At 34.9% G+C, this 23,389-nt stretch overlaps 2 protein-coding genes and 1 long non-coding RNA gene across 4 annotated transcripts; all 3 read left to right on the top strand.

Annotated features, from left to right (window-relative positions):
• LOC125579823 lies at positions 1-1,456 on the top strand. The gene is made up of 2 exons (XM_048743685.1): positions 1-7; positions 609-1,456. Exons 1-2 carry the CDS (start codon positions 1-3, stop codon positions 1,454-1,456), a joined length of 855 nt encoding a protein of 284 aa, XP_048599642.1.
• A 440-nt stretch (positions 1,457-1,896) lies between these two features.
• LOC125580146 (actin-1-like) lies at positions 1,897-4,660 on the top strand. Its single transcript, XM_048744190.1, has 5 exons — positions 1,897-2,383; positions 2,730-2,797; positions 2,873-3,266; positions 3,757-4,349; positions 4,434-4,660. Exons 1-5 carry the CDS (start codon positions 2,293-2,295, stop codon positions 4,497-4,499), a joined length of 1,212 nt encoding a protein of 403 aa, XP_048600147.1. The 5' UTR covers positions 1,897-2,292; the 3' UTR covers positions 4,500-4,660.
• Positions 4,661-14,403: 9,743 nt separating this feature from the next.
• On the top strand, positions 14,404-15,425 carry LOC125580145. 2 transcript variants are annotated; one of them, XR_007317889.1, is made up of 3 exons: positions 14,404-14,733; positions 14,901-15,010; positions 15,092-15,425. It is a non-coding gene; the product is annotated as an uncharacterized LOC125580145 (long non-coding RNA). The 2 variants fall into 2 exon arrangements; XR_007317888.1 differs by having other exon boundaries at positions 14,405-14,733; positions 14,951-15,010.
• Positions 15,426-23,389: the final 7,964 nt, after the last annotated feature.

Here is a 23,389-nt window from a genome sequence, read left to right as displayed (position 1 = left end):
ATGGATGGTGTGATGGTTTTTACGAATGAGAATTCACCATCTGAGGTTGGAAATTTTTAAGTGTACACAAATATATTTTGAAGTTCTGCTTCAATCAAAAACTAAGATCATCTTTATTCCTAAAACTCCATTTGGGTTCTTATTATTATTTTTTTTTTTCCTGATTTAAAAAAAAAAACAAAATTAAAATCGAACCAATCGTGGGCAGCCACGTGTCAGTGGAGTCCGCAAACAGTTCAAGAGGCGTCCCTTATTTCGTGATTTTTGATAATGTTTCTTGTTGCTTTGTGGGATCCACGTCCACTTTTTTTGTTAAAAACTCTCTCTAAAGACTAGAGATAAAGATGCTCTAATAAGTTTATATGATAATCATGGACATTTAACAGTTTTATGGGCCATTGATACGGTTAGCCATAAAATTGTAGGGTCAATCTTGAAATTAGTGACCAAAACACTCTGAAAAGGGAACATGATTGGCCCACAGAAACTGTGAGCCCAACCTCGATATTAGTGATTTGAACAAGAAAACATTGAAAGGTATATGACCTCTGAGTTTTCGTGGCTAATTCTAGCAGATAACTAGTGGTTATCAAATTCTTTACCGACAGGAGAGAATCTACGGAAAAGAGGCCTCTTTGCTGACACAGCCTGCTCCAGATGCGGAGAGCCAGAAACATTAGACCACATCCTATTTCACTGCGAGTTTGCAGAGGATGTATGGAAGGCGGGACCTTGGAAAGATGTTGTCTCTACGGGTAACAGCTCCACCTTCAAAACACTGATCCAAGAAGCCCGTAAATGGACGAACCTCCCTCCCAATGGAATCACAGGTAACGCCTTTCCCTGGTTCGTTTGGTCGATTTGGACTGCTAGAAACCTCTGGGTCTTCGAGAATCGAAAGACCACACCACTAGAAACATCAGTCAAGGCGATCACCTCACAGAAAAAATGGGAACAGGCACAATCCAATAGACCCGAGACGACGACGAATCGTGATCTGACCCCTTCACTGCAGCTATCTCTCATCAACGAATCCACCATCTTCTGTAATACCGATGCAGCTTGGAGATCCGATCAGCAAGCTGCAGGACTCGGCTGGATCTTCATAGATCGCCATACACAGGTGCTTCACCAAGGCTCTATCGGGCAGAGAAATGTCCCCTCCGCCTATATGGCTGAGGCGTTGGCCATCAGAGAAGCCCTAATCCAAGCCTCATCTTACAACTACACAGACATCTGTCTCCGTACAGACTCAGAAGAGCTCGCCAGAGCTATCACCATGATAAGACGATCGACGGAACTCTTCGGAATTCTCTCGGACATCGACTCTTTGGTCTTCTCCCCTTCCTCCCCCTTCCGATCATGCGCTGTCGCTTTCACTCCAAGAGCCAGAAATGGGCCGGCGAACTCCTTAGCTAAAGCCTATCTTGTTTCTTTTTTGGGCCTGAGGCCATAATTACTTTTATTATGCTTTTAAAATTCTGTTATGTTTTATTTAATTAATCTAAGTATTCAGTTGCTCAAAAAAATAACTAGTGGTTATTTGTGGCCCAATTCTATAAGATATTATAGCAGATTAACCAGTGACTGACTATATTAGAATGAACGGAATACAGATTAATCATGTGGTTATATTGCCACTATTTTCAACGAATTTAGTAAAAATCCTTGGGCTACAAAATGATATTGACTTTGATGATTCGTTCGGTCCGTTGCATGACATACAACCTTTTGGTATGGACGTGGATGTTTAATATTGGGCTTCTGTTAATGGCCAAGTTACTTATATTATAGCCCAATCGTCTGGTTTAGATTTGAACCTATCCGTAGATATAAAGTCACGTTTGCTCGTTGCTCATGTGATCACGTGTAGCTATTTTGGAACACTAGGAGAATCATCAAACAACTAATAAAAAGGGAATAAAAGCTTCAGATAAACCCTCCATATCAGCAATTAAAATCATCCAATGGGGTGGGTTCTTTTTGCCACGTCATTCGTTCATTCACACAACACAAAATTGACTAGGACCTCTCCGTTTCGTCTTCCTCCAAAGCACGGCGTTACACCACTTCTGATTCTCCTTTGCCTCTACATCTAAGTCTCACAAAGTTCATGTGCTTATCATAACCCAAACGACATGAATCTGTTCCCCTTCCATCAGCTCTACAATTATATATCTCCCTTTTTCTTTGCTTTTCCCCTTCACCCTATTCAAACTAACCAAATTTTCAGAGAAAACGATGACAGAATGAGGAAATCAACCGGCAAAGCCCTTACATCTCTGCTCTAAAATGATGTTGCTCATGTCTAAAGACACTCGTGAGCCGTTTCATTTTCGCTCGGCCTTCCTCCAGTTTTTTTTTATTTTTCTCTCGGTTTCAGGTAATGTTTAGATTCTTCATTGTGCATTCGAATACTCAACTGTACGTTTTGTTTGGATTTCATATTTGCCTCAATTCGATTCTACACTCAATCCACCATGAGCTCATCTTCGATCTGTGTTTATCATATTGTCATATTTGTTTAATCGCACATGTTTTACTGAATTTTATAATAACATTTTGGAAATTGTTTAAGAGATTCTCGATCTAAGGTTGTTCTTTGTACATAGTAAATTCTATTACATAGACATAATCATTACATGACTGATCTCCATTTGTCTTTGGTAATAAAAATTATGTTTTAAAGAAATTAAAAAGAAAATCAAATCCTTTTGTTTTGCTGAAAGGTAACAAAATGGCTGACGGTGAAGACATTCAACCTCTTGTCTGCGACAATGGAACCGGAATGGTTAAGGTATGTTTCTTGATCCCATGGAACAATGTATCATTTAGTTTATGTCTGAGATCATGTCTCTGTTATTTGACTTAGGCTGGTTTCGCTGGTGATGATGCACCACGAGCTGTGTTTCCCAGCATCGTGGATCGTCCACGTCACACCGGAGTGATGGTTGGTATGGGACAAAAGGATGCTTATGTTGGCGATGAAGCTCAATCCAAATGTGGTATTTTAACTCTCAAGTACCCTATTGAGCACGGAATTGTCAACAACTGGGATGACATGGAGAAGATTTGGCATCATACTTTCTACAACGAGCTTCGTGTTGCACCTGAGGAGCATCCCATTCTACTCTCTGAAGCACCTCTTAACCCGAAAGCTAACCGTGAGAAGATGACTCAGATCATGTTTGAGACTTTCAATGCTCCCGCTATGTATGTGGCTATTCAGGCTGTGCTTTCCCTTTACGCCAGTGGTCGTACAACCGGTGAGTGTAGTCCTAATGCTATAAAGCTTGAAGCTTTGTACAGCCCTATTTCAGTTATTTCGGATTATTCGGGTCCGGTATTTTTGATTTTGGTTAGTCCGCTTTGGCGATCGAAAAATTGGTTTGTTTCGTTTTCGGTTAATTTTGGTTTTAAAATTTTACCGAAAATAACCAATTTTCTTTTGTTTCAGCTAAGATAGTGTTTTAATTTTTTTTTTAAACTCAGGATGTTTTTGTTTAAATTCGGTTCTTTTTGGTTAATTTCGGTTAGTTCGGTTTGATTTGTTCAGTTTGAGTTATTTTTGGTTAATTTCGAATGATTGAAAATTTAACAAAGAGAGAACCAAACCGAAATATTTTCAAAATCTTTCCAAACTAAAATGAAATCAAAACCGAATCCGCAGGGCTATAATTTGTACGTTCTGTAGAGTATAAAGCTTTTGTTTGATTATGGTATGTGTGTTGGCGGGCATCGTGCTTGACTCTGGAGATGGTGTGAGCCACACGGTTCCTATCTATGAGGGTTATGCACTTCCACATGCCATCCTACGTCTTGATCTCGTGGGTCGTGACCTCACGGACGCGTTTATGAAGATCCTAACCGAGCGTGGCTACTCTTTCACCACTACAGCAGAGCGTGAAATCGTCAGAGACATAAAGGAAAAGCTCTGCTACATTGCTCTTGACTACGAGCAGGAGCTGGAGACATCCAAAACTAGCTCATCTGTTGAGAAGAACTACGAGATGCCTGATGGACAAGTGATCACCATCGGTGCTGAACGGTTCCGTTGTCCTGAGGTTCTTTACCAACCTTCTATGATTGGTATGGAGAATCCATGTATCCATGAAACAACCTATAACTCCATAATGAAGTGTGATGTCGACATCAGAAAGGACTTGTATAGTAACATTGTGCTTAGTGGTGGAACCACAATGTTCCCTGGGATTGCTGATCGAATGAGTAAGGAGATCACTGCTTTGGCTCCAAGCAGCATGAAGATCAAAGTTGTTGCTCCTCCTGAGAGGAAATACTCAGTCTGGATTGGAGGGTCTATCTTGGCCTCGCTCAGTACTTTCCAGCAGGTACACACCTAACCATTTAAGTTGATTCCTTATCAGTCTCTAGCTACCCTGCAGCTTAACTAATCCATGATGTTTTTTGTGCAGATGTGGATCGCAAAGGCAGAGTACGATGAGTCAGGCCCATCCATTGTTCACAGGAAATGCTTCTAAGTTCAAAGTTTATCATAAGCGTTACTACTCTTTGTTTTATGTTCTTTTATATTTTGAAATTCTGGCCAAAGACACTTTGAAGGATTTATATTCTTCTTATTCAGTTTCAACTGTCTTTTGAAATGTGTTTCAAGTTCTCTTTTATCTTATCTACTTTTGCATATTTTTTATCAATTAAAGATGTAAGCTATAGAAAGCAAGTTTCTAAAAATCGGTCTAGGCAGCGCCTAGGCCCCCGCCTAGATGGCAACTCAATCCTATCCGAAGCGATTTTCTTAAAATCTAATTTATACCGATTTATATGATTTAAATTGGTTTAAACTGTTTAAAATCGATTTAAATTTGTTTAAATATGTGAAATTAAGCAATAATATTATTATAAATCTACAAATTAGTCTAATTTTTTGTTTTGTATATCTAATTTTCATAATTCTTCATAATAATTTTATAATTAAACTTAAAAACTAAAATATATCATATAAATATATAATATAAATAAAATAAATCAATAATTTACTAACGCCTAGGCCTCGCCTAGACCATTTTTGTGAAGCTGCTTCATGTTCTTTTTAGCTTCATTCTTCAATTCTTCAATCAACAGATGAATCAATGTGTGTTTCCTTCTCTTCTTCTGATTGGCAATTAGGTTTTCCCACGGCTGTACATAAGGAGTACTTTAGACTGAGCCGTGCTGTTGCTACATGTAAAATCAGTTCTTCCTTACAGTACGATGCTCACCAACAAGTTTTAATCATCAACATTCATTTTCTCTTTCATCATGATTCAACACTGTATATGGTAACTGGTAAGAGATTGCAGCATGTACAATGTTTCAATCTCTAAATCTTTGTTATATCAATCCCTTCACTATCACTGTTGATGATTTGCATCTTTCTGAACAAGAATTTTTTTTAAGAGGTTTGTTAGTTTCTCCAGTATGCTGAACATATCAGAAGGACGTCAATCTCAGTCCAAGTGCATAATATACTTTGCTGGTAACCACCACCAAGTCTAGGTTTTAGGAGTTTTCATGTGTTACATCTAAAGAACGAAGATACTGATTCACTACAAGAAAATACAAGTATAGCGACGGCCAAAATCCTCGTTATTTCCTCGTAAAAGAAGGGTTACGAGGAAATGGCGATGAAAGGCGTTTCGTCGTTATATGTTTGTCGTAAGAGAAGATTCGTCGCCATTTCCTCGTTCATTAGCGAGGTTATATTTTCCTCGTAAAGAAGAATTAAGGTTTCGTCGTAAAGACCACGTGGGGTTTCCACATAATGCGGTCGTTTTGTTTCCTCGTAAGTAACTCGAAAAGGATTCGTCGTAAAAGACCCGCAAAAACCTCTAAATATATTCGTCGTAATAAAAACGTAAATAACACGAAAGTAATTCGTCGTAATAGAATCGTAAAGTATACGAAAACGAATCCACGTAAAATCTTCGTTAATAGTTCCTCGAGATTTTGTCGTTAATTTTCCTCGTTAATACATCGGGAATTAGCTACTAAATTACTTTGTTTTCTATTTACTGAATTTATAAATAAAAATAAAATAAAAATTATATTTATTTAATTTATTAATAAAATTTTAATTGAAATTAAATCGAATAGAAATTTTTTTTTGGCCGAATCAAAATGAAATTATATAATATATAAATAAGTTTTGAATTTTAAAATACAATAACAAAAAAAAAACTAATGCTGCATTGCCGCGTCGTAGAATTCCTCGCTCCTTCTCGAGAGATCTGCCTCGTTGACTTGCACGGATGCCTCGCGAGTTTTGTTGTTTCATGGTCCTGAACATGGCCTCCCATTCCAGATTTGTGGCCGCTATGACGTCCAAGAAGTTCTCGAGACCACTCATACGAGCTGTGAACGACGTTTTTGTCGAGGCCAACTCGTTTTGTGTCGACGACAGCTGATGTTGTGTCGTCTCCAACACGTCGCGCAGCTCAGAGACTTCATCATCCCGTCTCTGGCCATAAGAGGAAGTCGCTCTCGGAACATCGTTGACGGAACCAATCCCCAACACACGTCCCTTTTTCCTAGGAGCGACCTTAAAAAACAATAAAATATATATTAAAATTTAAATTTTAAAGTAAAATGGAATTAATAAAAAATTTATATAAAATTTACCTCCTCGTAAATTCTATCCACTTCTATTGTGGATAAGACGACGGGTGATCCGTCGGCGGACTCCTGCGCCAGCTGGGTCTCACGCTCGTCAATACGAGCTGCCACATCGTTGTAGATCTTCTCAGACTTCTCATCTACAAATTCGCCCGCCTTGTTCTTGTGGGTCCGATCGAAAAGTTCCATAAGAGTCGGTAAACGTCCCAACTCCTTGGCCTAAAAACAGTTGAGAAAGTTTTTATTATATATATATATATTAAAAATTAAAAAGTTAAATATTTAAATTACGTACCATTTCCAAACGGACGCGGGCGTGTGGCTTTTGGCCCGTACTATGTTGCATCGCCCTGTGGCCGTGCTCATCTACCGAGTTACGGGAGGCGGAGCAAGACTGGGCGACTCTCATGGCAACAGGATCCCTCCAATAACGGATGAGGCCATCCCACACGTCCGTGGTGATGGTTGCGGGTTTGCCCCGCTCATAGCCCTTCACGATCCAGTCACCCTTCTAGTTGGAGACCGTGTCCAACAAACGTTTCTTCGCCTTATCGATAAACTCTTTCCCCACCTTCTCATTGACCCCCATGGACCAATTAAATTTTTGCTGCAAAAAATAAAAATATTAATAATTAGTTTAGAAAAATAAAATTTAAAAAAATATAAATCAGGAATAAATTGTAAAACTTACAGCGTAAATCTTGAACCACGTCCTTCTGATGTAGATCGGAGTGGATTTCCAGTTGGGATGTGGCATGGAGAAGTAACCTTTAATCGTCTCGGTTACTTCTGTTGCAAGGCAGTTATCAACCCCAAACCTGGAAAAAAAAAACAAATTTAAAGTTTTAAATATTTATTAAAGTCACAAATGAATTTTAAAAAATTAATGTAACATACATACCAGAGAGTTCCGTCAGGTCGGTCGGGGTCTATGATCGGTAAGCCTTCTCTGCCTGGCAAACCGAGAATGTCCTCAACAGTGTACTGAGAGTAAGGACAACTCGGTGGCACCATCAAATCAGCATGAACCTGATTGGCGGGCATCTGAGGAGGCACATGAGGAGCTGGCATCGGAGGAGGAGCTATCGGAGGAGGCACATGAGGAACTGATGACGATGCCGTAGAAGAAGGCGAGACTCTCTGAGAAGATTGAGTCTCGGGGACGGTCTCCTGCTGACCCGAAGAACCGGGAGCTAAAGAAGAACTGGGAAATGAAGGCGGGTCTAACCGACTACCCGGTTGACCGAACATCTGCGAGTAGTGAGCAGTACGCTGGTGCTTGCGAATAGTCTGCAAAATTTAAATTTCTAAATTAAAATCAAGAGTAAAAAAAAATTATGAACAATATTAACTACGTAATTAATAAAATTACGAAACCTAAATTTTCTAAACTAATTTCCTAAACTAAATTCCCTAAACTAACCACCTAATCTAAATTCCCTAAACTACTTGGAGAGGAATGAGAGACTTACCATGGCGAGAGGAAATAGAGAGGCTGTAGAGAGGAAATAGAGAGGAAATGAAGAGGGCTGCGGTTTCGCCTATATATAGGATTAGGTTTCGTCGAAGATTCGTCGCAAAATGACAAGGAAAGACAGAGGCCCGTCTTTCGTTTCGTCGCAAGGCCCACGCAAATTAACGAGGAAATACAGAGGCACGTGTTTTTTTTGCGAGGAAATACAGAGGCCCGTGTTTTATTTTACGTCGTTCTTGCGACGATTTTTGTTTTTATCATCGACATTACGTGCAAATAGCGAGGCTTTTTTTGCTAACCCCTAAAATCTTAAACCCCAAACCTCAAACCCTATCTTTCTTATCTCCAAACCTCAAACCCTATCTTTCTTATATTTCTTATCTTATACTTCATATATTTCTAACCCTTTAACTTCAATATATATATTTTTTTGAATTTGAAAGGTTTAATACGTTGAAAAACTATTTTACAAATTTTGAATTTGACATATCACACAACAAATCAAACACACTCTACAAATCAAATATGAAAGGTTTAAAAACAAAAAAAAAAGAGAAGAAGATATTTGAATACAAATGATGTAGATTTATGTGGGCTACACTTACGTATCTCGTCATATGTGTTTCCAATATCTTTCTTCTCTTTTTTTTTAAGTTTATATAAAATAGAAAATATTTTTTTTTACGGACCTCGCTCATTCCACGTAAGTTCACGAGGCTCTTACGACGTTTTGATCTTACGTGGAATAAGCGAGGTCCGCTTTTTTAATTATAAAGCGTCTCTTATTCCACGTAAGTTCACGAGGCTATTACGACGTTTTGATCTTACGTGGAATAAGCGAGGTCCGCTTTTTTAATTATAAAGCGTCTCTTATTCCACGTAAGTTCACGAGGCTATTACGACGTTTACTGTTACCGTGGAATATGCGAGGTAATGTATTATAAATCGTTGTAAAATTCCCGTGAGGTAACGTGGAAAGTACGACGACTGTCTCTAAACCCCTAAAACGAAACCCCAAACCCCAAACCACATCTTCTTTATCTTCTACTTCATATATCAAACACTTCTATCCTTTAACCTCAAGCAATTCATTCTAATCCAAACCGAAAATTATAAAAACACAATTCCTTTACTTATAATTAATGTCGATATCTTATTTATAAATAAACTCTCATTATCTTTAATTATATATAATAAATCAAACTCATACAAATATCAAATACATTAATCGGATTCATCGACATTCTCGTCATCACTTGAAACATCATCATTTTCATGAAACTCGTCTTCAACAGCTTCCTCCGTGGGATCTTCGGTAAGATCTTCATACTCGTGATTATGCGGATCAATGAGAAGGATGTCATCAATTTCTTGTTCAGGTTCATGAACTTCATTTATTTGTTCTTCTTGCAATGGTGGTTCTTCTCCTATGATGATTCGTCCTCGAGGTGTAACTTTGATCACGGCTAACCAATTTATACCTGACTCTCTCATCCGAGGGTATGGAAGGAAGCTAACTTGGTCTGCTTGTGAAGCTAAGATGAAGGGCTCGAATTTGTTGTACCTCCGGCCACCGTTGACATCTACTACACCGAATTTGTTCAACCGAACACCTCTATTGACGACGGGGTCGAACCATTCACACTTGAAGAGGACGCATTTTAGCTTCAACATCCCTGGGAATTCGACTTCAATAATCTCCGTCAAGATTCCGTAGAAATCTGTTTCTCCTTTCACACAAATTCCATAGTTACTGGTTGCCCGCTGTTTACCATACTCATATGTGTGAAAAGTATAGCCTCGTGTGAAATACATCTGTGATGTGGTGACCTTTACAAGTGGAGATTGAATTACTTCGTGTAACCACTTAGGATAATCTGCATCGTCGTCATAATCAACCTATTTAAAAATAAAAAGAACGTTGAAATACAAATCATTCATGTATGAAAATTTTAAAAGTATTTGATTAATACCTGATTCTTCAACCACTTAACAAAGTGTTGATCTTTTCTTTTGTCTACGTCACTTGTGGATATACCAGGAAATGTTTATTCGACTTGTGAAACAAACATGCTGTAAAATCACATTTTACATGAATTAATCTCTCTCAATTATATAATGTATACTCAATTTAAGTTACCTTTCAAAATATAGGTGTGTGCACTATGAGCGTCTTCTTCACTCGACCACCAAACCTGTTTTGATTTCCCACCAAGTCGTCCAATCTGGCTAAAGATTTCTGGAACACCAACAACTGCATATGTGGGCTTAACGCCACCATCATCATATCTTCTTGGAGCTCTTCTTCGGGTACGTACTTTTGACGCAAAGTAGTACGATGTGAAGTGAGAAACTTCTTCTGTCAAACTTCCCGCAATTATAGAACCTTCAACTTTGGCGAGGTTCTTTGCTTTTCCCTTCAAATATTTCATGGCTCGCTCGTACTGATACATCCATCCGTAATGTACCGGTCCACGAAGCAATGCCTCATATGGGAGGTGGATAGCTAGATGCTCCATCACGTCAAAAAAGCCTGGAGGAAATATCTTCTCCAAGTTGCACAATAAGATAGAATGTTCTCCTGAAGCTGTTCTACGACTTCTTCTTTAAGAGTGCGTGTGCTCAAATCCCTGAAAAATGCTCCAATGCCTATTCCAAAAACAATTAAACACATTGTTAGTCAAATACTATTATTGTAAACTAAACCAATTTAATATTATTGTCCTATTGTAAACTACCTGCAAGTGCTTCATGTACGTTTGTTGGAAGTAGCTCCGCAAATGCAAATGGCAGAAGTCGTTGCATAAAGACATGACAATCATGACTCTTCATCCCGGAGAACTTTTGACCCTTTTCAACACATCTTGAAAGATTTGAAACATACCCATCAGGGAACTTCACTTCTGATGCCACCCAATTGAACAAAACCGACTTTTTTCTGAAGACAATCTAAAAATTGGAACGGGAACTTGGCCATTGCTTTTTATATGTAACTCACTTCTTGAGCAAATATCCGGCAAGTCCAACCTCGATTTTATGTTGTCTTTTGTCTTCCCTGGGACATTCAATATTGTATTCATGATGTTCTCAAAGAAATTCTTCTCTATATGCATCACATCAAGGTTGTGGCGCAGAAGAAGATCCTTCCAATATGGTAACTCCCAAAATATACTCTTCTTGTGCCAGTTGTGATGAACACCGTAAGAATCAGGCATATTACGAGGGACATGCCAATTACCACCCCAGCGAACTGTTTCGTTAGCTCCGTGATAGTCGATTTGCGCTTCAATTTGTTCTCCAGTTAGATATGGAGGAGGAGTGTCTCTCACAACCTTTTTGTGCCTAAACAAATTCTTGTTTCTTCGGTACGGATGGCCAACTGGAAGAAATCGACGGTGACAATCGAACCAACTTGTCTTTCTACCATTCTTCAGTTGAAATGCATCTGTCGTTCCATTACAATATGGACAAGATAATCTCCCATGTGTAGTCCATCCAGACAACATCCCATAGGCAGGAAAGTCACTTATGGTCCACAAAAGCATAGCTCGCATCGTAAAATTCTTCTTCGTTGAGCAGTCATACGTCCTCACCCCTGTTGACCACAAATCCTTCAACTCTTTTATCAGTGGTTGTAGGAAAACATCAAGTGACCTTTTTGGATGCTTCGGACCGGGTATTAATATGGTCAAGAATAAAAACTCCCGTTGCATGCACATCTCCGGTGGCAGGTTGTATGGCGTAAGAAAGACTGGCCACAATGAATATTGTCTCCCTGACATTCCAAATGGACTAAATCCATCTGTGCATAATCCGAGGTACACATTCCGGCTATTGCTAGCGAAATTCGGATGTACTTTGTTAAAATGTTTCCAGGCTCTTGCATCTGATGGATGAGTCATCTCACCATCCGTCTGAGTATGCTCGGCATGCCACCTCATCTTTCCAGCAGTCTGCTCCGATTGGTACAATCTTTTCAATCTATCTGTAATTGGTAGGTACCACATCCTTTGGTACGGTACCCTATTACGTCCCCTTCCTTGCGGCTTGAATCGTGGTTTCTTGCAGAATCGACATTCTTCCAACTTCTCATCATCTCCCCAGTAGATCATGCAGTTGTCGATGCAAACATCTATCATCTCCGAAGGCAACCCAAGACTATAAACCAGTTTCTGAATCTCATAATAAGAATCAGCAGACTCATTGTCTTCCGGCAAATACTCTTTAAATAAATCTGCCCATTCGTTCATGCAACTTTCAGGTAGATTGTGATCAGTTTTAATATTCATCATTCTAGCAGCCAATGACAATTTAGAGAGACTTTCTCTACAACCACTGTAAAGTGGTTGATTTGCCGCATCTAACATTTCATAAAACTTTTTTGAATCTATGTTAGGTTCTTCATCTTCATCATCATGAGCTACGAATGCATCAGTTACCATATCATGAATCCTATCATAATCTACCATCGGCTGATCCTCCTGATGGTAACTATGTGCATTATGCAATTGATGATCAACCGGTTCTTCTTGAAAGTTGCTATTACTACTACTAGCTTCATTTTGATCATAACTATAACCTTCTCCATGTTGAAACCAAATATAATAATTTGGCGTGAAACCTCTATTTACTAAATGCTTCCAAACATTTTCACGATTTGCCAACTTTGAATTGTTACATTTCCTACAAGGACAGAATATTTTACCGCTTTCTGGGGCGAGCGGTGTAGAATCTGCTTGATGCATAAAACGCTCCAACCCAGCAAGATATTCTTTCGTCACTCTCCCGTTAGCATCTCTATGCATATACATCCACCCCCGCAACTCGAAAATATTTCCCAAGCCGGACATTTTTTCACGTTTTTTTTTCTTGTTGGTGTGCTTAAAATTATGTTCAAACCTCCATATTTATAGAAAATTTTGGAATCTGGTAGTTGAATTTTGCTAGGAATTTACGACGAAATATTAGGTTGGTTGCAAAAAAACGTGTTAAGTTGGTGGATTTCTCGTTCTTTCCTCGTAAGTTATTTCCTCGTAAAAATCATGCTAATCTTACGACGAATTTGCGACGAAACACATTTTTCTCGAAATAACCACGTCAACTTACGACGATTTTACGAGAAATCGCTTTACTCGGTATTTTACAAGGCCGTTACGAGGAAACTTTATTTCCTCGCAATTTCATCGTTAAGTCAACGTAATTTCACGAGGATTAGTTTTCCTCGTTAAATTTCCTTGCTAAAACTGTGTTTTCTTGTAGTGATTTTTCTTACTGCTCAGGTTTTCTTCTACTTTTGTGGCAGAGATTGAACAGTAAGCGAGGGCATGTCTACCAGTTTCTCAAACCACAAGGCTTTGTCCTTATGACACTGCTCATCGGTACAGAGATTCAGAAGCGTACAAGGTCACTGTTTTCCTTTATTATGATAAAACTTTGGTTATGCTGTAAACAATATGCTAATAATAATATCCTGTAACAAAAACATATTGTGTTCAAATTATTCAATATTTATAGAACATATTTTATTTAAACAGTGATTTTTTGGGGGAAAAAGATGCAATTTAATTTTATTCAATAATTAGTATATGTTACTCATATTAAATGTGATTATAAAATCTTATATCATAAGATTACATATACAAAAAAAAATATTTACATAATGTGTATTACATAGGAAAAGTACATTTAAAACATAATTTATGTATATATAAATCCAAAAATAGAAAATGGTAGTTAATTAAAAGGTTACAATTTTAAAAACGATCTTCTATTTTGATAATTTTAAAATTATTATAAATATGAAACAAATTATTAATATAAACATGTGTAGTCTGGATAATAACTTAGAATGTGTATAACTAAATTAAAATTTAATATTGAGTTTGTATACAATACTATCGAAGCATAATAGACAAAGGTCATGGAACCTAAAAAAAAAGGTCATGAAACACAAAAGAAGAAGTAAGGCAAATGCGAAAATAATAATAATGCAGTTCGTAGGTTTGCAACTCATATTGTAGGGCAGAATCAAACCATAGGAGTTAGAATTCTTAAACCGTTTTTGTATATAAATATCATTTTTGTTCGTTTTTAAAATATAAATATAAAAATTAAACTAATATTATAGAAAAAAATTCGGGCGTAGCCCGGAAAACCCCTAGTCTATTATTATAAAGTTGTGTTCTAAAGACACTGTCAGATTCCATGTCACAAAGTCTGCTTCTCTCCAGGCGACACGTGTCTTCTGTAAACAAAACTCAGCGTTTCAGTAAGGGGCTATCTTAAACTCTGCGTTTTATAGACATCGAGACCAGCCGCAAATTATTTTAGGGTTTGGTGTTTCTTCCACAATGAATCGAAGTCTTTTTCTTCTTCGATCTCTGTAAGGCTGTGTCTATATTCCTCTAAAATGGCTAATTCATCAATCCTTTTTCAGAATAGAAGTCAGCCCTATGTTTTTCAACCGTGGAGGTGAGATTGACAGAAACGTCAAACGCGGTGGAAAGACTTTCTGTCACCGGCTGATCCGGAAATCAAGTGATTGAATCACGAGCAGGGAGAGATAGGTTTGGGTTTGATCTTGGACTCAACGAAGGATGATGAACCAGATCCATATACTCGCGGATATGGTTAGTCTCAGACCCGATATTCTTCTTTTTAAAGATCACTTTTGCCTAAATTTTATTCGTTTTATGTCCTTAACTTCTCCATCTTTAATGTTGTGTTTCATGTACTCTTCTGTCTCTTCGTTATGTAGCTAAGTGCTGATCTTCTCTTTACATCTTTTTGCTTTCAGGAAGTGAATAGATCCTAAAGGTATTGTTTTGGCTGGTGTTGTTATTGCAGTTGCTTTGTCGCTGACAAAGAAGAAAAGAAGGAAGGAGCAGAAGAAGAGTATTGTTAATGGTATCAGAGAGACTGTCGAAAACTCTGTCCCTGTTTCTCTTTTGAAAACATGAAATAGTAACTGGTTGTTTGTTTTTGAAGGTAAGAAGAGTCCGTACACAAGGCTAGGTTGCCGTGGCGATTGGCCCAATATAAAACCGTGGGGATGGGATCCGTCGTCTGACACCGGAGCTCATCCAAGCTTCTCATATGTATTCTTAAAACAATGCTCTTTTGTTCTCTTTTCTATAAAACCCAGCAACAAGCGTTATAAAGAGTTATCACTTTCATGTCATTGATAATTTCTGTACAAGACGTATATTTGATGATTTAAGTTTTGACTCTTTGAGTAAAGTCAGGTCTGATGTATAACAAAGAACGGAAGCTGTAGATCAATAAAAAAAAAATCAAATTGAGAAAATATCAAGAAAATGGAGATTAGTTCCACAAAGAGTACACTAAACGGAAACAAGTTCATTTTATCTTAATCTTATTATAAAGTCAGACAACAGAAAGAAGTCTACACATTTTTTCTATCCCCATCTTTAACAGTCACCTGTGACTGGTTCCATTTTCATAGCAGTGTGTGGTAAGCGTTGAGGAGCTGTAATGGCGGTTTTCAGAAGATGATCATCTCCAACAACCATCCTCAGCTTCTTCGAGAATCCCTCTCGAGATATCTTCATCTCCTGCCAAGATCACACAGATTGGGTAGAAAAACAGTGACATATGGGTAAAAATAAAAGCAAGTACTCGAATAGTTTTACTACTACGTACCCTAAGTTGTTGGTAATAAGCAGTGATCAAGTCCATGTATTTCTGAGCAATTTTGCTTGAAATTTCCTTGGAGAGCAGAGGGTAAGGCATCAAAGTAGATACACTGAAATCTTATAAATTCATCTACGCTTACTCCGATTAGTAAAAATTCTCGGTACATAACCTACCTTGGTGAATGTGTTGGATCTTATTCCATGCAGCCGTTGACTCAGACGTTGTCGGCTAGCTTGGAAGCACCCACTGGTATAAGGAGAAGCTGATTAAAGAATAAAACTGATCAAGTGATATGATGCACCCACTGATATAAGGAGAAGCTGATTGAAGAATAAAACTGATCAAGTGATATGATTTCTTTAGAGAAAGTATTTGATGAAAGTCGATGTCCTTTCTACAGTTTCGTACTAATAAAAAGATTAAATGCTGACATTTCAGTTTTTTTTTGTCATTAACCAGTAAATGTTGGTATAGCAAGTCTAGAGAAATTTTAAAACATTATGGTCAAAATATAGACGACAACACACTCAAAGGAAATAAGTAATGGAATATATATGTGTAGTATGTTCTCCACTATTTTTACCTTTTATTAACTTAAATGAATTTAGAAATCTCATATGATTATGAATGTCAGGAACTTGCTTGAAGAAATTATGTTTACTAATATATATATATTACTCTCATCACTTGAATTGGTTTTGATCTTCATCAATGAAAATATGTTTTCGCTAAAACTCTTTTTTGAAGAAAACAGTTCTTTTTTTAACACGAAGAAAACAACTTTAACTAAAAAATTTATGTATAAACATAAATGAGTCCCAGCAATTGTAAATATCTATCAAATATGTAAATCTATATAAACACTGAGATAGATTGCTTCCGACCAACATTCCACTGTGAAACAAATGATTTTACCTTTTCAAATAACAACTCCAACATACGCATACAGGAAACAGTTTCCAAAAAGAAAGATCAACACAACCCTAGAAACTTAGAGAAAACTTTTTTCGCTAAAAAACAAACTTAGAAAACCTTTTAAAACAAAGTTTACAAAAACCTTTTAAAACAAAGTTTACAAAACCTTTTAAAACTAAATTTAACATTAATTTTTATTTTTTTTACTACTAAGATCAAATCTACTAAGACATTTAGCCATCATTTTCTCTCATCAGTATTTAATTTTCAATTCAAACAAATTACATAATATAGTGAAAATACATAATCTCTGCAAAATAGTTTGATATTTTTTCCCTAACAATTACATAATATAGTTTGCCAATGATTTGAAAAGAGAAAGTGAAAAATTGTTTCCTAAAATTTAAAGTATTTTAAACATTATTTACTAAATCAAGTATAAGAACTCAAAGAATTTAAGAGCATACCAAAATGTTACGATTATATCGTGCTTTTATGAGATGAGAAAGTAAATTATCTTATTTTCTAATGAAATTCAGTTTAATTTTTCATATAAAAGTGAAGTTCATCGTGTTTATATATAAGTAGGGAGTAACACCTGAAGCAACTTTACATGTTGTCGTTTTTAAGGGAATACTTTTAGAAAGAAACTGATTGGTTTGAGATATATGATTTCAAATTATTCACATATGTAAAAAATAATTGTGTACATTAGTTGTGTTACATGAGTTTTAATGTTATTTTATAGTAGAAAATTTATTACACAATTCAAATATTTATAGGGTGAAACATATTAGCGGATTTATGTTCATAAAATTAACTCTTCTTTGACAATAATTCTTCTATGTCATTTTCTTCGACATATATATATATAGTAATGTGCACATTTATATAATAATAAATAATGATTACTATATATTATAAAACTAAACATTTGAAATTAAAATAAATATTAAAAATATAATGCTATATATCGAAAAATAGTGAAGGTTGCTGTCGTTATAATTCAAAACAGAAATATTTATTATTATGATCTCATAATCTTTTCATTACTTGTTTGCTTATAATATTTTTTATCTATAATAATTTTTTGATACTTCATAAGTTAATATAAACTAACTTTTATTATAACTTCCCCCCATAGGGCGGGCCAGCCCTAGTCTATACTAATAAAAGCGACATTTTGAGGCTCCATAGAGCGTTCACATCAGCATAAAATTATTATTCGAAAAGAAGCCATGTGGCATCATTATTACTATTATTACATTAAATCACATTATTACCATTTAAATATATAAATATACAATATACGAAATATAAGTCAATATAAATTTAAATATATAAATATATAATATACGAAATATAAGTAAATGTAAATTTAAATTTGTAAATATATAATATACGAAAAAATAATAATAAGTAAGTACACAATTTAAAAAATAGAAATACTACATTAAACATTTATCTTAAAATGTAAAAAATTAAATATTAATAAATTTAAATTTAAATATTTAAATATTTAAATATATAATATATGAAAAATAATAATAAGTAAGTACACAATTTTAAAAAATGGAAATACTACATTAAAAAGTAATCTACAATCTATACTAATAAAAGTGATATTTTGAGACTCCATAAGGTGTCCACATCAGCAACAAAACTTCTCTTGAAAAATGACACTTGTCATTATTATATTTTTTTTGTAACTGTCTACAATGTAATATTAACATTTCATTTAAAAAATAAATAGATAAATTCGGAAATTAGAATATGAAAATATACAATACAAGAAAATATACAATATTACATATTTTACATTTAGTTTTACAAAAAGGTTAAAGAATCTATCTATACTAATAAAAGAGACATTTTGAGGCTCACATCAGTAAAATAAACCTTTTCCGAAAGATGAGACGTGTCATTATTTTTTTTTTCGTAACTGTCTGTAATGTAATATTAACATTTCATATAAAAATTAAATAAATAAATTCGAAAATTAGAATATGAAAATATACAATATAAAAAAATATACAATATTACATATTTTACATTTAGTTTTACAAAAAGGTTAAAGAAATAAAATTGAAAATAAAAGTAAAAAAATATAAAATATAAGAAATGATAATATTAAGTTAAATAAATAAAATCAAAAATTAGAATAAAAAAATATACAATATAAAAAAATAATAATATTACATTTTTTATATTTAATTTTACAAAGAGGAGTGTCCATGTTAGGATACAAATATTTTTTCCAAAAGAAGTCACATGGCTCATTAAATCGTGTGACCGAAAATAATAATTTTGACTCGTATAAGCCAAAAATAAGCAATCTCTATTTCTTACGGTTCAAACCTTCCATAATGTAATATTACCATTTCATATATAAAAAGGTATACATTTATATTTTTATTATTTCCAAATCCCTACTTATATTGAATTTGACGAGAATAAGCCAAAAAACAAACTATCTCCATAATGTAAAATTACCGTTTCATATTTAACAAAAAAATTAACAAGAAATTAAAATAAGTAAATATACATTATCAGAAAAAACAAAAAAATAGAATAAATAAATATACAATATAAAAATGGTAATATTACATTAAACATAATATCTGAAATAATGTATAGTTTTACATTTTTATTATTTCCAAATCTATACTAGTAATATTACATTTTTATATGAAGAGACTGTTTATTTCCCTCTAAAAAGCATGACTATAAAACCATTCACCCAACAACAGCGAACTCACACCATTGCCCCTCATCAAAGAATACTTCATAAAAAAAAAACAATGACTCCACTAACTTTGTAGGGGTTCTTCGCGTTGGAGCATCTCAGAATCACAGATTTTTATTTGATTATATCAATTTCTGTCAGACCGCGAGTACGTGGAGATTGCGCCGCAAGCCTTGCGGTATCGATTTTTTATGCCATGCGATTATGATTTGACTAAGCTTCTCACTTTTTTAACAAAACAAAGAAGAATAAGTTATTGGGGTTAATTGATTCATTGGTTAAGCAGAGTTAAGAGTAATTTTGTGTGTGTGCTTTGGCAGGTGGAAGTCAAATTTCACTTAGATGGGTGTATAGCTTCTTTATACATGAAATTTGGTTCAATGGTGTTTCGTTAACATCACAGAATCTTTTATCCATGCCCTTTCACATAAAAGAAATCCCAGTGTGCACTATTCTCTGTTTGGTGAATGACATAGTCTAAACTTATTTACCTGTCAATTTATTGTCGTGGAAAGCACAATTTTCGACATTTATGTTCCGTTGAAATTTACAGTGTTCGTGTGTACCCGAGTGCATGGTCTTGCATGCTGGTTTGATGTTCTCTTTCATGGAAGGTATCAAGCCATCACAAACTTATATGTTCTGTCTTGCACTTACGATTAATATACCTTTACTGTCAAACAAATAAATAGAAAAGCTAACATATTATGTTCTCTTTATATCCAACAGAATTGCAACGAGGGTTCATGACTGCTCCTGCTGCACAAATAACCTATTGGTACCAAATAGAATGAGTTCCCTCGCAGCCTATGACCAGTGATAGACTTTATTTGGTGCCCCACAGTGCTCAGACGCTGTTCGTTTAGTTAACATTGCGACAATAACCAGCGGTACAACATTTAACGAAAGACATGTAAGAGAAAGAAAGGAAACTGGTGTTTTTAGTAGCTGATGAGAGAGAAACATGTCGCTGGGGAGAGAAAAAAAAAGACAAATGGAGTCGCTGTTTTATTTAGCATCACAGATACTCTTGGATCTCTTTTATTGTTTGATCACCACGTTTTCTTGTGTTTCACCGGAACGACCAATGAAGAAGACCTTTCAGCCGCTCATCTAAGTCGCTGCGTTTAATAAACGAACATGGCCTAGCATTTTTATTTGCTCCTGGACTGAGAACTTGGGAGAGGTTGAAGTTAGATTCTACACACGACCACATTGGCAATGTGGCGGTTCTATACATAAGAAAGTTGTGGTGGTTGAGACTCTGTCAGAGCTACAGAACTCTAAATACTTAGAGAAACGTGTTAGATAGATCGAGAAAAAAACAAAAGAGACATCATCATGGGAAGTGGAAACTCTGGAAGAAAAAAGAAACTTGTGAGGCAAGAGATAAGCCGCAATCTGCAGTTGGAGCAGAAAATCTAAGCTACCAAGATTAGAGTATACAGAACATTGCTGATGCGAAATGCTTACGAGCAAAGAAATGCAGTTAAATATAAAAAAATCATATAGAGAAGACCGAGTTAGGAGGAGAGAACGTAACCAAAGTTTTGAACAAAAGGGTAATGGATAAGAAAAACATTGAGTTGAAGAAGCTTAATCCGGGTTTGATAAAAGTGAGGGAGTTTGATTGATAAGGAGGTATGGCTTAGAGTCTGAGAATAAAGTAGAAATAACAAACTCAAAAGCCATGGAACCTAAGCTAACAAGAATGAAGAATGTTAGTTTCCCAAGGCTGCTTAGAATGGAAGTTTCATCCTCCATCCTTATCTTTAATAAGATCAAAGAGACGTGGAACATCCTCGATGTCCTCACTTTCTCCTTCAATCTTTGTAAATGATTGGTTTGTTCTCTTGCACAAAAATATTGTAGGAATAATATAAGGTTTTTAGCTGCATGAGGAGTAACTAGGCGAAAGAATGTAAAGCTTTAGTAAATAATCAAAACAAATATCTTATAAAAATCAATTTGAAAATTAATAAGATATAATAAATAAAACAATATATTTTTTGTAAAAATTACATTGAATAACTTGAATTTGGTGAAAAATAATTAACAAATAATAGTTTATATAAAAATTTACATGATCTAATCCAAAATATAAAACTACAGAAAACTAACAAATATTTATAAGAATGAAAAAAAGAAAATCCATTTACGATATTATTTTTGACATTTCATCAAAATCCGACCAATGGAAATAAAAACGAAAGTAATATCATGGATATTGTTTCTGTGGTTACCAAGCTCAATCTTAAAAATATTCACATGAAAATTGAAAGAAAAACACAACAATAATTATTACATAATCAAAACATAATTATTATTTTTTAAAAAATTACTAAAATCTAATTAATAAATTGCGATTAATAAAGTAGAATTTGTTTTTTCCTCATGAATTACATCGTCGAGTGAAGAAATTTACCATATTTGAAAATTTATCTAATAAAATTTATCAGTAAAACATGAATATAATGTTATTTTCTCCATTAAGCTCTAATGAACTGTTATTCCATTGAGTTTAACCTTTCATTCTTATACTATGTAAATTATGATAGTTACAATAACACTTTCAAATGTGTGATTTTAATTTTAAACAAAGTAGGTTAACATTGTATTTCCACAAACACAAAAATTATGTAAATTCATTAGATATTGATAATTTAGAAATCAAATTTAATTATTAATAAAATATAAAGTTATAAATCCGCACTTAGTTTAATTATATTTTTTAATAATCATTTGGTTTATTATCCATTTATGGATTAAAAGTAACAAAACAAAATTACTTTTCGGGTTTAAACAGTGAATAATGAGTTAAATGATATATCACTATCATATATTCATTTGTATCTCTTTCCACAATGTAAAAATAATATTTTATTATTATAATCTTTTGCAGTATTAAAGATTAATAAAAAAATTACAAAAAAAATTATATATAAAAAGCTATATTTGTTATAAAAGTAATGGAAAAATCTATCTTTATTCATAACATAGAGGTTCCTTATATAGGAGATTACACCGTCATAAATAAATGGAAAGATTACAAATCATAATCTCTTGGTTATGAGTCATTCACGATCTGGTTCATAACACTCTCCCTTGGATGTCATAACCATTTAGAGCTTGTAATGTGCTTTAATGTTGTCTCATTAAAATCTTACCAGGAAAACTCAATTGGGACAAAACCATGGTAAAGAAAAAAGAGTACAACACACATTACTCCCCCTGATTTGGACATTACTGAAGGTCCCTTGGACCTCTCCAATTTTCTGCAATCTGTGGGTGATGAAGATCTTGGGCAGAATATGCTTCGTCCTCGAACATGATAGTTGGTTCTTCTTTACCATCGGCCATGCCACACTCTGATCGAACATATTGAGTCATCGACCTCAAATACACACACACGAAATCTTGGATGTTGTTGTTGTGATATGTGTGTACCACCATATGTAAAACATAACATGTCTGAAAACAAATCAACAAAATCAAATAACCCCTATTTGGGCTGATTAGTATAAAATAAACCAAAATCAAAGGCTTCTTCATCGTCCTTCTTATGGACCAATCAGATCAGTGTCTAAAACAAGACTTCTGCATCGTCCATCTCAGGACAAAATGGACTTCTTTATCGTCCACCTTTGGACTGAATGGATCAGTGTCCAAAACAAGTGATCTCACGCCCTTGTACTAGATAATGGGTGAGACTGGCCCATATTAAATCTCTTGAGTACCGTTTTCTGTATATACTATTTGATGCACAAGGATTTTATTGTTAATGTACTCAAGCTGTAATCCCAAACAAAACTTTTTTTTCCAAGATTTTTCATCTCAAACTCTTTCTTGAGATATTCAACTGTTTGAGAAATTGTATCCAAAGGTTCCTAGGATATTCAGATCATATACTTTGATGATTATCAATATTGTTCTCGAGAACTTGTTGTACTTTCAGCTCAATACCCTCT

This window comes from Brassica napus, chromosome C1 (assembly GCF_020379485.1).
Source record: "Brassica napus cultivar Da-Ae chromosome C1, Da-Ae, whole genome shotgun sequence".
Classification (NCBI taxonomy): Eukaryota; Viridiplantae; Streptophyta; class Magnoliopsida; order Brassicales; family Brassicaceae; genus Brassica; species Brassica napus.
Note: the sequence above shows the minus strand (reverse complement) of the source record. Positions and strands in the feature narration are given on the sequence as shown.

What these genes read in the sequence shown, in the direction of transcription:
- LOC125580146 (XM_048744190.1), top strand. Translation starts at nt 2,293, where the DNA reads ATGATGTTGCTCATGTCTAAAGACACTCGTGAGCCGTTTCATTTTCGC. An exon ending in TATTTTTCTCTCGGTTTCAG is followed by an intron (nt 2,384 to 2,729) that starts GTAATGTTTAGA and finishes TTTTGCTGAAAG; the next exon opens with GTAACAAAATGGCTGACGGT. An exon ending in CGCTCAGTACTTTCCAGCAG is followed by an intron (nt 4,350 to 4,433) that starts GTACACACCTAA and finishes TTTTTTGTGCAG; the next exon opens with ATGTGGATCGCAAAGGCAGA.